The 16,373-nt window shown below is 30.3% G+C and overlaps 2 protein-coding genes across 2 annotated transcripts; one reads left to right on the plus strand and one right to left on the minus strand.

The window, feature by feature from the left end:
* Window positions 1-809: 809 nt before the first annotated feature.
* Window positions 810-4,833, minus strand: LOC18050782 (ankyrin repeat-containing protein P16F5.05c). The gene is made up of 6 exons (XM_006446217.2): window positions 4,677-4,833; window positions 4,508-4,595; window positions 3,782-3,846; window positions 1,444-1,512; window positions 1,318-1,367; window positions 810-1,215 (listed from the first exon to the last, which is right to left on the minus strand). Exons 1-6 carry the CDS (start codon window positions 4,758-4,760, stop codon window positions 1,104-1,106), a joined length of 468 nt encoding a protein of 155 aa, XP_006446280.2. The 5' UTR covers window positions 4,761-4,833; the 3' UTR covers window positions 810-1,103.
* A 4,826-nt stretch (window positions 4,834-9,659) lies between these two features.
* Window positions 9,660-14,840, plus strand: LOC18050783. The gene is made up of 4 exons (XM_006446218.2): window positions 9,660-9,911; window positions 10,566-10,696; window positions 13,704-13,808; window positions 14,077-14,840. Exons 1-4 carry the CDS (start codon window positions 9,837-9,839, stop codon window positions 14,507-14,509), a joined length of 744 nt encoding a protein of 247 aa, XP_006446281.1. The 5' UTR covers window positions 9,660-9,836; the 3' UTR covers window positions 14,510-14,840.
* The last annotated feature ends 1,533 nt before the right edge of the window (window positions 14,841-16,373 follow it).

Below are 16,373 nucleotides of genomic sequence, written 5' to 3' on the forward strand. Positions count from 1 at the left end.
GTAATGAGAAGAAATATTCCCTAAATTCGTAATGGGATGGGGCTTAATTTTGTACTTGCTGCCTAACTCGTGCCTCAATCTCCAATACTTTTTCTATTTTAGTTTTATATTCTTAATTCAGTTATAATTGATCCAGAGAGTTTGATTTTGGTGGTGTTTCAAGATATTATTCCAGTACTGCCGTAAGAGTAAAAGGACCAAGGATTTCTATATTCTTTAGTATCATTTTTTCATATGTTTATAATTTACTCGCACAAGGAATCTGCAGCCAAACAAGTTCTTCGCAGATGTAGGTAAATACTTATGCTTTTGTAGCTATAAATTTGTTCGAGTAATGATAGACATTCTAACATTTTACTTTTAATTTCATCCTAAATAATGTGATATATAATGCGTGACGACCCATTAAATGGTTGATGATAGAATTATAAACTCTCTTACAAACTTATTTTGTACCAATAGATGTGATATAATTCAATTGATTAGATTAAATACCTTTTGTCCTACATATTTTTTTTATTTAAAATTTTTATTTTAAAAAAATAACGTATGCCACGTTAATTTGTATAAAATAATTTTTTACAGAGTTTTTAACTCGACCGTAACTCTTTTAGAGCAAACGATTGTCGTTCCAAAGGCAACATTGGAGTTTTGCTTCATTTCGAAACACTACTGCAAAATGGGGATCCCCACTTCTAATACAATTCTCATAATTCTCTCGTGCATTATTATTACATTATTATGATCACGTTACAAATTTTAAAGGAATGAAAATATAAAATAACATTAATCACATTAAATTACATCATTAAATTAATCACACTATCACATGATTTTGTACTTTGCCTAAAAGAATCCATTTGCTCCATTCTCCATTTTAATTTGCGCCAAGAAATAATTGAGATCCTTTCTGAGGGAAGAGGACAAAAGCAACACTTTAAAGCTTCAATTATATAATTTCAAGAACTGAGAAGCAACCTCTCACAGTTACTGATTCTCCGTGCACTAACACAGTTTGAACCAAGACTGCTGGATGAACCTAAAGAATCACCAAAATTTTCACACCGACACAAAAAGGCGAGCGAAGGACCGATCAGAGACAGTTAAGAAACCGTGACACCACCAAGTTCCAATTGTGCAACTGCTGTATTAATCGCATCAATAATGTCCATCTTTCCCCTACTCAAAGCCTCATCAATTGGAGTCTGCTCATGGCTGAAATTCACACACAGACAAAATATCAATTACATATGGGGAGATGTTGTGAACATTAGAAACACATATATGAAACTCTAGGCCATGGGTTAGAGATGATACCTGTTTAGAACACTTATGTTTGCTCCAGACAGGACCAACTTCTTAGCCACCTGTGACCGTCATCGTCTATTGAAGGGCTCATAAAATGAATTATAAATTCATGTGTATATGGACTGCGGTAATTACCTCAGTATGACCATTGAGACAAGCATAATGAAGAGGTGTGTTCTTCTCGTCATTAGAAGCATTGATATCCTGCTCGAGTACAAAATCAGAAAACAAAGTTTTCTAGTGAAAAATTTAAAGTTCCATCGATTACCAAAAAACTAAAAGTATATTTTTTGGTCCAAATCTGTCCTAGGTAGACTTAAGAGAAACGGGGATTAAAGAAAAACAGACATGTTATGAGACAACCATACAAAGAAGCAGTAAATAATCTCCAAAACTGTGCTACAGAATACCAAAGTAAAGCTGTAAAGGGGAAAACGTGAAAAGCAAAGAAAACCAAACAAGACTCATCATCCAATGTTTGGAAGAAATAAAAAGAAAGGTAAATTCAAATATTTGACAACAATATGAACACTATGCACTTACCTTGAACATATATGTCATCATGGTTAAGACTTATATTGAATATATATATATACATATATATGATAACAAGCAAGAAAGCAAATAGGAGGGCAGTTTCATTCTTAAGAGAGAAATATAAAAGGAATTTCCATTACTATTTATGGTGCTTTTTGGTTCAACTTGTAAGAGCTCTTGTAGAGTACAAGAGGTTTGCGGTTCAAATCCTACTCACATCAAGGTCAAGACGGGTTTAGTCTGTATTTTTGGAATATTTAAAAGAAAATTGAAAAAGAATTCTACAGTTACTAGTAGTATTTACCTAAATAGAATGTATTCAGGACATTTCAAATTTCATCATACATTCGACACTCAAGGATTACTTTTTTGCTGACAATCTAGCTTCCATAATGTAATTCACTTAAACCGATTCCATGTGCTGTTCATCAAGAGAACATATTGCACAAGTAATGTCACATCAAAATGACAAGGAAATGCAACAATCACTGCCAGGGTTTGGATTTATACAATGCCCACTCTATTTCTTTAGGTCTTGATCACTTATAAAAGCCTCTCCCTCAACAACCTGGGAGGACACATAATAATCCAATATCGTGAACTAACATGTAAGTAATTTATCTAAACAAAATTCAAACCATTAGCTTCTTTTGGAATGTCTTCCTTAAAAGGGTACATATATGAGGAGCATCGATAGTCAAACATAACATATTCTTCTAAGTAGGAGGATGATCAGCTAAGTGCATGCTTGGTATGGCTTATCTGTTGGCTAGAAGTGCTTATTTACTCTTAAAGCTCTTTTCAAAATTTTGATTGTTGGTTGTATATTGAGAGGTTGTTGAGCAATTTTAAAAAGGTTAAATTGTTTAAAATACCCTTTATTTATGTCCTAATCTTATATCATTCATTTCATAAAATAACTTTAAAAACTTGACTTTTAAGCAATTCTACAATTTTTAATAAAAAGCTTTCATTGACATCCAAACAACTAAAACAATTTTGATAAATGCTCTACTTGAATAAACTTTATTTGAAAAACTGCACCAAACAGAGCCTAAATAGGATGACAATACCATTTCACCTTCAACGGTATCTGCAGATAAATAAATTGCTGATTGCTCAAAATCAAGCACACAAAAATTGTCCAAGTTAAACATCAATGTAAAATGTTACCATAGGTAACCTATTTAATTAGGCAACCTATACTAAAGCATATTAAATAGTAACTAGAGTATATTAACCAACACTATACAGGCGGTGATATAGAAGATGCTAACTTATGAAACAGAAACAAAAACAAATCCACTCTCATTATTGGAAGTTTGGTGCATTCTAAATACTAAAATTAAGCACCAATGCAGAAGGCATCACTATCTTTTACAAATTTTACTACAGAATACTCACTAAACTAAGCTAAGCAGGATCTTTTAGGTTCCAGCAGATGTTCAGAAAGACAAACAGTAGCAAATAGTGAATGAATTGTGAGAAAGTGTTGTTGAACTACACTAGTGGTGCAGTAAATCTAAGGTTAACTAGCGGCGTGCAACACAAGCGGTAATTATCTTTACAATATGGGAGATGCAAATCAGATAATAAAATCTTTTTTATGCTTACACGTTGATGAAAGAAATTCTACAGTGAATAATCCCTTCTTTTTCTTATCATATATCTTTAGTTCCAATCAGATAAAATTCCATCTTGACAGCAAACCAACACCAGAAATTTTATTTTCTATATGGAAGGAATGAATGGTCACACTATTCAGGATATGATACATCCAGCAATCAGAAAGATATTCTACAAAGGATAATGAAAGATCCAGGACATGCTACTTAGGTGAAAACCAAACAAACAAATGAACCTTGTGTTATAGCAATGATTGGTTGTGATATAAGAGAATGGTAGTAGTCAATTGATACTCGTTAAGATTGCTTACCACTCCTCTGCCGATAAGATACTCCACAATGCCAAGATGTCCATTAGCAGAAGCCATATGAAGGGCTGGACACAAACATCAATACAATTAAGTGCAACATACATGAAACTACAAAAAACAAAAAAAATTAAAAAGGACGGCATAAACCTTTGTTTTTTTCCCCAAATTTGGCAGAACATAATCATACATGCATTCCACAAAAGCAGATTAAAATGTGGTAAATCCCCAATATGTTGAAGATTTTATATGGACTGATTCTATCTAGCCTATGAAGAAGAATCGAACTGTTTCAGAAAGCCTTAAGAAACTGCATCAAGGACGATAAAAAAATATAAAAAATCAACCTAAACCCCTTCAAACTGCTTCCCAATTTAAATGAATAAAGAATAAAGCACCATGAACTTCCTCAAAGGAAGCCCGGAAGAGAAGTTAATAACTCGTATGGTGTCCACAAAAATTTGCATCTTTCTTTATAGAATCATACAAAACCCTCGCTATCTTTTCTTCCGAAACAACCCACAAAATCACCAATACAATGCACCTGGAAAACATAACTGCTTTGTCTATTTTTGAATGGTTTCATTCATAACAACGTAATAACAAAATAACAAAATTCCATATTCTAACTCGAAACCTATGAAATCATGCTTTGAAAAAATAGAAACAACCCAAGAAGCAACAGACACATTCGTAGCGATACAAACAAGAGGCAACAATAAAGATGACCTGTTCGGCCTTGAGAATCTTTAGAATCAAGAGGGACACCAGCAGATGCTAAGCTTATTACATCTTCAATGTCATCATATCTAGCAGCCTGTCAGTTTCAAAGTCAAAACGATTAAGTAAATTTCAAAAGTGAAGTTGTATAACCAGCAGAGAGAGTGAAGAATGAAACCGCTAGCAGCGCGTCGATGTTCTCAGGCGACGACGTTTCAGTTGTTTGGGTACGATTAATTGATGGGTCTGCGTCCTGCTCCATTAAAATGGTTCTGCAGCTTACGAAAAAATTGCAGGGTCCGGAGGACTGTGGAGCCGAAGGGTTTTGTTTAAATTTAAAACCAACTAGAATTTTTTTTTTTTTTAGTTTTTTTCTTAATAAATAGTGGGAGGATGAATATTCCGGCTTTTAAATAAAAAGTAAATGTTATCTAAATCAATTTTTTATCATTTTTTTTAAATTATGTTATAAATATATCATAGTGTTGTTTACTATTAAAGACATTTTAACATTAAAAAATGTCAATTATGAAATATTGTAAAACTAGAGAATTTTAAATCCTATTTTTAATTCTCAATATCAAACGCATAACTTCCAAAAGTTCAATTATCAAAAACTAATCAAGTGTTTTTCAAATTCAATCAAATTTTTGCATTTTGTTTCTCATTACAGAGACACATGTGATTCAATTATTAAATCCCACGATAGGTTAGTGTTCTGTAAAGGCATTGAAATCAATTAAATGATGGAAAACTTCATCATTTACTAGATTAAAGTTGCTTATTTTTTATTTCGATTCTGGGTAAAAAGAAAAAAACAGAAAAATGTTTTTTTTTTAATTTTACAGGGAAAAAAATAAATTTAATAACCAATGAGCCGTGAATGTACTAACAAATAAAGAGAAAGTATTGAGGGTATGTTTGGAACTTTAATGAGGGCATAGGGAAAAAAAGTTAATTTTTTAAATTTAATGAATGAGAGTTCAAAATAAATAAGTGTTTGGAATAGTTTTTAGAGTGTAAATATCGTCAATCTAAATAAAATCTTTCAAAAATTATTTGGTCAAATGTATTCTAGGTAAATCGATTAAAATATTAATTATAGTTAGATTCTGTCTGGTATAATTTTTCAAATAGAGTTGTTTAAATAGAGTTTTCTTTTATAAAACTTTAAAAAAAAGTTAGTTCTTTGGTTATTAATTAGAGCTTTTATTAAAAATTATGAAATTACTTTAATAACTAAATTTTTTAAACTTATGTTAAAGAAATGAAATTAGCAAAGCTTTTCAATGTTTTAAAAAAGCTTGTCAAACAAACAAAGAAAATTTTAGTATGACTTATCTAATAGTCATAAATGTTTATTTAATTTCATAAACTCTTATAAATTTTGTTTGTTGTTTTTTGATTATTTTTTTAGTAGAGTTTTTAAAGATTAATAAGTAAGTTATTTTACCTCTACTGGAAAAGCTCAAATTTTAGGTTTTTGGGAGTAGAGGTTGAAAGTTTTTTTATATTAAAATGTTTAAAATATCATTTACTTATTTGACAATTATATTTCATTTTTTCATAACTCTAAAAAACGTATCTATAAAAGTAATTTTATAATTTTTAATAAAAAAAACTTTTAGTAACAACTAAACAACTAAAAATTTTTAGATAAGAGCTCTATTTGTAAATTATTTACTTAAATAAATCCTATTTGAAAAGTTGTATCAAAGGGAGCCTAAATAATTTAACATTTTAAAACTACTCCCATAAACCCAAAGTTTAAGCTTTTACTAGTAGAGTTAGAATAACTTATTCAATCTTCAAAAATTATATTTAAAAAAAAAATAACAACAAAAAATTTAAAAAGGCTTGTGTGATCAAATAAGTACTTATATCTATTAGATATATAATACAAAACACACACTTATTGTAATTGATGGTTGTCGAAACCAGCAAAAATAAATACATACTCTAAATAAATTGTGTATAGTGATTGAGTAGGGTCATATCCACAGAGATCGGTAATTATTTAAATCTTTTTAAAATATAAAATGCAAAATGGGGGGATTGTTGACAATAATAAAAATCAAATTAAAATAACAAGAATGCAAATTAAAATTGTAATTCAAATTGGGAAAAACTTTGGTTAAATAAATTAACTCAGCTTGATTCGACTATTGATCATTGATTCAAATATAAATCATTACTACTTATGAATAGACCGGTTATAGCTACCGAGACCCTCTAATAGCCAATCTCTCCTTAACTAATCGATAATCAAGGTACGACCATTGATTATTTTCCTAATCAATAGACAACCCTAGATACGATCATAAGGTTTAATCAATTGATAGCCTAAAAAATCAGAAAGACCCAAATCCTAATCAACAAACGCATGCGATGGTTCATTTAAATTATATTGTTTATTCTCATAACACAACGCACTGCTATGCTATTTGTCACAAACATTAAAATCTTCATACGATGAATCTTTTAATTGACAATAGATTAAGTTGATAATTAAATAGTGGCCAATTATCTAATTAACAAACATAATTATGGCAATAATTTAGAGAATAAGCAAGTACCCAAAAAGCAATAAAACAATTAAAGCATAAGAAAGATCTCACAGTAATGATGAATCAAAGCTTTATTAACCTTCAACTAGAATAATAGGTTTAGTTCTTCACAGAGAGAAGAGAAAAATTTAGATCTATGGTTTCTTTTTCTTCTCTCCTAAAAAATCTACTCCCTTTGTTTTTCACGTCCCTTTCCTCTTATAGAGTTTCTCCAAAAATAAATTACTAATATCTAAAATATTATCTAAATATTAAATTCAAAATTACAAAAATAACCAAAAAGATAAAACACTTTAAAATAAAAACTGCAGGTCCTTAGTTGACAGCACGCGCCGACGCCTTATCAACAAAGTTCTTCTAAAGCTCATAATTTTTTTCTGGAAAACAATCATCCTCAAACATCATCTTGTACCTCAATTTTAGCACCAATCAATAGAATTGCACCTACAAAAATAAAATACAAGTAAATCACTATTATTAAGTGCAAAACATCGATATTAAAGGAAGTAAACAATGCAAAACTATTCATAAATTGCACTCTAACAGTAATATACAAGTCCTTTTTATTTGTTATATAATCAAATAAATAAAAAATATCAAGATTTTTACGCCATCCATCGATGGTAGTTGATTTTTACACTTCTAAAATTTGTGTACGGGCAAAAAGGTATTCTTAAGAAATATCTCACTTGTTATTATATGGAAAAAAAAATTGCGTATCTGTATATGAGTCTGTCGAAAATTTTATTAAAGGGGAAAATGAAGCAGAACAAAGAGAAATCAGTCACTAAGTGAACCGATATTCATTGATTAAGTTGAAGTATTAATTATTGATATTTCAAGATATTTCATTTAAATTATGGGATGTATATTCGTTTATTAAATAATAAATTTTCATCATCTACTTGACAATACCACATGAAATGAGTTCTTTTAAATATCATTAGAAAAGTGTAGCATTACCACAGTTAATATGATGTTATGTAATGATAATATTCCTCGTAACTGTTGATCTATTCAATCGACAATATCTCTTAAAAATGATAAAAGAGGTTTAGAATATAACTCCATTTATATGAGCAAAAGTACAAAATTAATAGCCAAAAAAAAACCTCATTATAAGGTGAAGAATTAATATTGTTAAAGAGTAATGATACAGCCACAAACTCTTGTACAAACTTATTTTGTACAAACTGACGTGGCATTAATTCATTGGTTGAATGAAAATATAAATGAATAAAAACAAATCATGTGGGCCAAGTGATATTTAATTCAACCAATTTTCTCATGCCACATCAGTTTGTACAAAATAAGTTTGCACAAAAGTTTATGGCTGAATCATTACTCATTGTTAAAAGCTCGTGGTGCTCGGATGAGAAGAGTATCCAAATCCTAAAGAAATTACAGTTTCAATAAAAAGTATAACTTTAAAGTTTAAAAAATTGACAAGTGTAGTAAATTACTATTAAAGCCCAAGGCTAATATTGAAAGCTCAGTTAGATGAAACCGAACACTGAAAATACTAATGAAAGGGAAAAGTCCCATAAGCCGAGTGTTACTGTTTAGTCGGTGTCTTTCAACAATCCTCGAACCGCCAATTTAGAATAGAACAAAACTCTTACAATAATTTTTACTTAAGAGTGAAAAGCAGACATCTCTTGCATATTTGTAAGAATTAAAAATTTAAGCAGAGTTTTATTAATATTAATATAAATTAATTTCAATAATAATCTGATTTATAAATATCAATTATAATATCATATAATATAAATTATAATTTAAACCATAGTCTCGTTAAATAAAAAAAAAAAAAGAATAGAACAGAACTCTTACCTTTCACCTTAATATAATACTTGGAACCCTCAAGAGCCCGTCACTTTCGATTGGTAAAAGTATTAATAATAATTAAATAAAAAAACTCAAAACGTGTTGAGACTTTAACATCCCACGTGGCATCTTAGGGCTAACCTGTCAACTTATCGTACATCACCCCGTTAAATTGGAGAAAGAAAAACAAAACATAAAATAAAAGGATAATAACACATGAGTACCTGCATTCCGATTATATAACAAAAACAATCAACCTATTAATTAAAATGATGACCTAACATCGACAATTGTATAACAAATGAGTTTCAAACATCTGACAAGTGTAACACATGCCTGTTAACTAAAATATGAGTCAATATATTATAATAGATTAAATAATATGAGTTATCGTGCCAAAAATTTTAAATCTGAACAGATATAATTATTAATTAGATTAATATAGACATAATCTATTTAATAATTTTATTAAATTTTAATCACCAAAATACAGTTATTTGTATTAGATATCATGTTAAGTTAGTAAGTTGAATTAGATTTTATCTAACTATTTAATTATAAATATTAGTAGAATTCTGATCGTAATATATTAGTACTTAAAAAAAAAAGTACTCGTATGTGAATTATCTCTTTTCTTTGTGTGATTTTACAGAATAATAGGGATACAAATGTTATTTTGTCTCAAAAAAGTCAAAAAAAAAAAAAAAAAAGGAAAGCCAAGTATTTATGTCAACCACATCCAAGCCAAACTGTTTGGGCCTTTGATACCCCAAAACAAGAGGATCTTCCTTTTCGCGCTATTGGAATCAGAATAATTCTGAAGCATATCTTTTCTGTACAAAAAATTTCTTTCAAATTTTAAATTACTAGTTATATTATAGAACAAGCAGAATTCAAACTCCCCCTTTTGTTATAATTTTTGTTATCTGATTGTCATCATCATCATGACTTCTTCGGTTAGCAAGATCGACGGTGAAGAGCTAGTCAAGGGTCTTGACAATTTATCCATTTCGGATCAGGTACCTTCTTTATTTATTTTTTATTTTTTACTTTTTATTCCCTTAGGATTCTACTTGCAGATCTATTAAAATTGAATAGATATTAGTTGTTATTTTTGTTATATTTTTCATCTGTTTTGGTCTCTGAGAAAATATGTGCGGCTGTTTTGTTTGATATTCGGAGAAATTGTGAGTATTGTTTATAGATTTGAAAATGGTCGGTTTCTGTTTTAGGTATTAATGAAAGAAAAAATCAAGATTGAATCTTTTGTTTTGTGTCTTGTTTTCTATTTTTTAAAAAAATTTCCCTGCTTTTTATCAGGTACGAAACACAACGTTAGTGCTTAGTTTTGGCTCTGGAAAAATCGTGGGATTATTGAGAGAATAGAGATTGCACTCAAAATGTTTTAAAAGTCTCTCAGGTTCCAACATTTTGTACATTTATGATGCAAAATTTGCTTCTTCTTTTTGCCCTTTTTGGGTTTGATTCTGTGAAGTAATGAATTGAAGCGAATTTCGATGTTTTGGGGATCAATGTTGTTGTTAGTTTGCTGTTTAGAGAAACCATTTTTAAGCTTTGGTCATTCATCATTGATTGGTTGTGATTGTAGGTTCATCTTTATTTCATTCTAGTGTTGAAGTTATACAGTTGGATTTTTTTCCTCTCATTTTTAGGGAGAAATGCAAAGTAAAGCAGACAATCGCGAAATGGGGTTTGGGAATCATGGAGGGGTTTGCGCGATATGCTTGGACAAGACAGTTCTCCAGGAAACGGCTCTTGTAAAAGGTTGCGAGCACGCTTACTGGTTTGTTCTAATCAAATCTCTCATCTTTTTGCTGTGTTATTCGGAATGGAGTTTATGCATCACAAATTATTATGCCCTATCTTCCTGTGAAGATTATTTATTAGCGCATTTGATAAGTTAAGAGTGTTTAGGGACATCTGAAATAGGCCTTGGATTCGAGGTCACAAATCTTAACTATCTTGCTGTTACTGCAACTCTTCTCTCTCTCTCTCACCCTTCGTACTCGGCATATGAGTGTATTTATGTATCTAGTATTTAAATAATTTTAACCAATGATAGAAGAATTTGCAATCAAAATAAATTTTCATTGAATAAATAAATCAAAATAAATTAAGTTAAATGCAGTAAGAATTGAGAAAATATGGTTTATGTAAGCATATATGGAGTGTGGACTTGGCTTTGATGCAAGTATATGTTTTAGTTGAACTTAGGCCCTGTAGCTGTTAGTTGTTGAATAATTCTCTTGTCAAGCATCATGATGAGTGTTTATTGGAGTTTCTCCGCCATAATACTATGTCGGGTAAAAGCTCGTTTAGTCCCTATATTTTGAAGTTAGTGTCCGTTTAGTCCCTATATTTTTAAAAATACCTCAAACCATCCATACCATTAAATTATTGACACTTTTGCCATTATCTTTTGTTCCTTTTAACTTATTTTTATAATATTGCCCTATTATAATAATTTTTAGACATTATTAAAAAGAAAAAAATAACCCTATTATAATAATTTTTTTAGACATTATTAAAAAGAAAAAAATAAATTACCAGTTTAACACCAAAAAATAAAATAAAATAAAATAAAATATATTAATTTTTGTGGAACACACTCTTGAGTTAAAATATTAATTTTTCTAAAAAAATTGATAATGTAATTTTTTACGATATTAATTTTTTAGACATACGTGAGCTTTCACAAAAATTAATATATACCTTTTTTTGTTTTTATTTTATTTTTGAGTTTAATTTGATAATTTAATTTTTTATTAATATCCACAAAAGAAACATTATTGTAAAAATGTAATATTGTAAAAGCAAGTTAAAAATAAAAAAAATAATGGCATAAGAGTCAATATTTAGTAGCAAGGACGTTTTGAGGTGTTTTTAAAAATACAGGGACTAAATGGACACTAACTTCATAATATAGGGACTAAACAAGCTTTTACCCTACTATGTCTGTTGCATATGTAACTTTGATAGAGCTTGCCTTGGGGGCATTCTTTGAATTGTTTTCTTGTCTACAGTTTCTCTGATGGACATCCGCTGGTTCCTCTCATGTCTCTAGTTACCTAATTCTTTTGCTTGTAATATAAAATATTTCTGTTTAGTAGTCTTTGATTATTTACATTGTTGCCTTGGACTTTTTCCCCTAGAGAATGTATGTTTTAGGATATCTAGGATTGTGTGGTTCTGAAGAAGTTGTTAGGTTATTGGCAGGGTTAGCCGGTTAGGTTTCAATTTTTGCTTAAGAGGGAGATAACTGAAGTGAGGCAAAAATTGATCACAGTTAAATGTATGGTTTACCATCTGATTGGGCATTTTGGCCCCCACTTTAACCTTGTTCTGTTTTATGTTTGAAATGGCTGCCTTGTCTATTGACTGGTATTTGATTAGAGTTCGAAGTTTTCCGTAGTTGGTACACTTTGCAGTTCTTTATCCTTTCTTGAGCTCTAAGTGATACTTGCTTTAGTGTCTCACATTGCTTGTATGTTTGAGTGACTCATAAAGGGTCTTGAGAAACAACTAAGGACAATAGAGTTCAGGTTTTTATTTTCAGAGCCATGCTGTTCTTATGCTTATGTTGAGTTTTCCTTTTTACTTGCTATTCTTTTCCTTTCTGTTGATCTTTTTGTTTTTCTGGTTAGGTTATTCACTTTTACCCATTTGTTTTGTTTCACGAATTTGTGATGACTATCATCTATGCTTTAGGCCGTTCTGTGAAGATAAAAACTAACGTTTTATGTGGATTTGTGTTCCTCTGTGGAATATTGAGTTGGTCAGTATTTTTTGGTTACGAAGCATGACAAAGCTGCTGTTTGTTTTGGCATGGGAGTCATTTATATTTAAAGAGTTATTTTGGAGAGATATTGTTATATTTGACTAGAAGGGATTTAAACCCAAAGGTGACTAGACTGGAATTAAAACCAGATAAGTTCTCAGATGTCCCCGTTTATGTTGGAAGCTTCTTCGGTAATCAATGCTGCAATATTTGATGGTAAATGAGTATCAACGTGTAGTTTGTACACACGAGTGAAGTATGCTTTTAGTTTTGTGGTTTGGATTCAATTTCCTTTTCATACCTATATATTGTTGGACCTTCTTTGTACAGTCAATTCTTCAATTTAATGTTGTGCCATGCAATTGAAATGGACTTTCAATATGTTTATTTTTTGGATTTTTTTTTCCTTGTTACCCTTTTTTTAGTAATAGAACTTGTTAATTCAAATTACAGAGACAATCTGCTTGTTTATTTTTTGGTTTTCTTAGGCATTTGTTCTGGTAAAAAAGGAGAAAATTTTGAAAAACTCAAAAATGCTGTTGCAAGAATCAATCTATTTGTGTTGTCTCGTAGTTAGAGGTTTCCTTAATATAATCAGCCTCATGACTTGTTGGTTTTGGAACTGTGACATATATGAAGACTCGTTGATCATCTTCATATTATAGGTTAGAGTTCTATGCAGGACTATGATTTAATATGTGGGGTTTTCAGCTTACCATCTCTTGTATGAAAATTATATGGAATCCAAGATATTTTGTAAATTCTTATATCATATAATAAGAGCTAGAATGTCACTTTCCGTAACGAGCATGGTACAACCGGCTCTTGGAACTAATTCGTATATTCTATTTTTTATCTTCTCCTTGTAATTGAGGGGAAAAAAAATGATTATTTTGACTTCATAGAAAGAATCATGTAGGATGGAAAGTTGATGGATTTTTTCCCCCAAATGTTTTGAGTCAACGACATGAAATGGTAGCATTAATGGACGTTCTTTCTTTGTTCTGTGCAGTGCAACTTGCATCCTTCGATGGGCCTCGTATGTTAGGAATCCAACCTGCCCACAGTGTAAACATCCATTTGAGTTCCTCCATGTTCACCGTTCCCTTGATGGCAGGTAACAATCACCAAACCCTTTCAAGTTGTTTTTTAGATACGGGATCCTAAACACACACAATTTTGATAACTAATATACGATATGGCCAAAAAAAGGGGGAAACAGAAGTAATTGGTAATAATTTAACCCAATTCAGAACTTTGTTATAAACGTATGTAACCTTAAAGTGGGTGGTAAAGAAATGTAACTTTTAAATGCGATTACTCAGTTCCTTAAGTTTATGTTTGTATGGAAAATTGTCACTCATTAATACTTTGTCATATAACAGCATCAGTGATTACATGTTCGAGGAGAGTGTGTGCTTACTTCTTAGAGCCACGTGGTTTAAACCTTTGATTGTGGAGGATCATGTAGTGGTACAAGATGATCTGGAAGATGATTATTCCTACGAGGATGAAGAGGATGATCTGGATGAAGTTTACTTCCGCAGTTCATCAAGTCTTCGTATTGGTAACCGAAGGTGGGGTGATAATGGATATGTTAGGGCAGGGCGTCAAGAAGCAAGGCCTGTTTGCCGTCCAAACTCTCAGGACGTGGGTGCCAGTTCCTCTCGCGAGCCCAAGAAGAAAGAAGTTGCAAAAGTCACAACAGGGCGACGGGCAAAGAGGGCACTTAAACGTGAAGCTGCTGATAAGGCAGCTGCTGCGAAGCATCAACAGCATTTGGCAAGGCTGGGACGGAACCTTGAGGCCTCGCTGTAGCCAGTAAGCTGGACACCTTGTATTTGATCCATAGTTGTACAGTATTTCCTTGCTTTTAACTCTGAAATAATTACATGTTAGCTGGTCAGATGTCCAGTGATCGGTTATCACTGGTATGTTGTATCGTTTCATTCGACTGCTTGGAAATGTAGGCTTTCAATAATTTACGATTGTACCTGAACCATATCGGGCGTTTCACGGTACTCAAAAGGGTAGTTTAGTAGAAAATTAACTGAAATTGATGCATAGCCCACAGTCATCAATGTGTACAGACCTTTTTTTAATTTTTTTTTTCTCAATGGATATTTATCGGTTAACCCATTTTCATGAATCATGATTGTCCGTTGCGTTATTGTATGGTGCAATTTCTTCTTCTTCTTTTTTTAATCAGAAACATTTTACGTGTTGTGTTGCATTGTGATATTAATTTTTAATTTATTTCGGTAAAATATTGGATTTTACATTTAAGATAAATTGCAAGGAGAACATAATAGTAAAAATTATTCCATAAATACCACCAAGAAAAAAAAAAAGAAAAAGGAGTAGAAGGAGGAGGGTTAAAGGGGGAAAAAACAATGGCAGTTTACAGTACTTTTTAATGTTATTTTTTTAAAAAGAATATGATATATATTTTCTAGTCAATTTTTTTTATAATATTGATTTCCTCATTTCTCATCTAAGTATTAATTAAAATTTTGAAAAAAAAATTTAAGGTTTAAAAATATGAGAATGATACATTTGAATAATCAGTATGACAAATGAGTATTCAAAATAATTATGTAATATTCATAATTTATATGATGAGTATACTTGTATTATATATATATTTTTATTAAAATTAAAGTATTCAAAATATATATATATATTTTTTAGAGTGTAAATAACCTCACCCATATATTCATTGGGTGCGTTTATTCTACATGTGAACACAGATTTAATTTCTGTTGGCTATCAACGTCGTCATTGCCAGCATTTTCGTTTGACAAACAATGAATGAGCGGTTCGTTGCGCAACACAACAATTTGATTTATGACTTTGAATTTAAGCAATTTTTTACCTAAATTAGGTGACGAAAAATCTACTAAGGACTTCATTTCTACGAATGTTTACAGATAATCATATATATTATTGGAAATTCTATTCTTAGGTTAACGGATCTTAAGTTGATAATGGAAGAGAGTTGTCTGGAAATCAAGTGCCTCCAATTTTTTCAGGTAGAAAGTGTCAATTATGCAAATGCTATAGGGGATACTGCGGTTTATTTCAGTAATATTGTAGTTTTAAAAATAATTTTCATTAACTATGTTGTAATAATAATCAGCTACGTACGGAAACCGGTTAAACATTTAGTAAAATTTATTTTTAAAAGTATTGTCAATTTTAAGAGCAGTCGTGTGTATTTAGTAAATTTTACAATTAAATTATTGTAAGAATATAAATGGCTGAATTAGATATAATGTTGAATAAAATTTATTTATACTTATATAAACATGTATATAAAATATTTTTATTTTTGTGTGTGTGTGTCTGTATATATAAAATCATCAATAACTAAAATAAATATTTATATTACTCATTTTATTTTATTTTGTTATTTCAATATAGTTAGTAACAATAATATTCTCTTTACAAATAATGATTATATTTCTTAATTAATAATGATAATTTTGAATTTTTATAATATATATGAGGAAATATATAAAATTATATTAAGTATAAAAGTAATTTTCAAAATCATATTTTGAAAAGGGGTGGGACTATTTAAACCCACAAAAATACTCTCTCCACCCAATTTCTCAATACACTCATCATGAAATTTTAAAAATCACATTTTTACTTTCAAGACCCATTAAATTTTAAATTT

Source organism: Citrus clementina, unplaced genomic scaffold (genome assembly GCF_000493195.1).
Source record: "Citrus clementina cultivar Clemenules unplaced genomic scaffold, Citrus_clementina_v1.0 scaffold_2, whole genome shotgun sequence".
Lineage (NCBI taxonomy): Eukaryota > Viridiplantae > Streptophyta > Magnoliopsida > Sapindales > Rutaceae > Citrus > Citrus x clementina.

What these genes read in the sequence shown, in the direction of transcription:
- LOC18050783 (XM_006446218.2), top strand. Translation starts at nt 9,837, where the DNA reads ATGACTTCTTCGGTTAGCAAGATCGACGGTGAAGAGCTAGTCAAGGGT. An exon ending in ATTTATCCATTTCGGATCAG is followed by an intron (nt 9,912 to 10,565) that starts GTACCTTCTTTA and finishes TCTCATTTTTAG; the next exon opens with GGAGAAATGCAAAGTAAAGC. An exon ending in CACCGTTCCCTTGATGGCAG is followed by an intron (nt 13,809 to 14,076) that starts GTAACAATCACC and finishes GTCATATAACAG; the next exon opens with CATCAGTGATTACATGTTCG.
- LOC18050782 (XM_006446217.2), bottom strand. Translation starts at nt 4,760, where the DNA reads ATGGAGCAGGACGCAGACCCATCAATTAATCGTACCCAAACAACTGAA. An exon ending in ACATCGACGCGCTGCTAGCG is followed by an intron (nt 4,596 to 4,676) that starts GTTTCATTCTTC and finishes TGAAACTGACAG; the next exon opens with GCTGCTAGATATGATGACAT. An exon ending in ATCTTATCGGCAGAGGAGTG is followed by an intron (nt 1,513 to 3,781) that starts GTAAGCAATCTT and finishes GTACTCGAGCAG; the next exon opens with GATATCAATGCTTCTAATGA.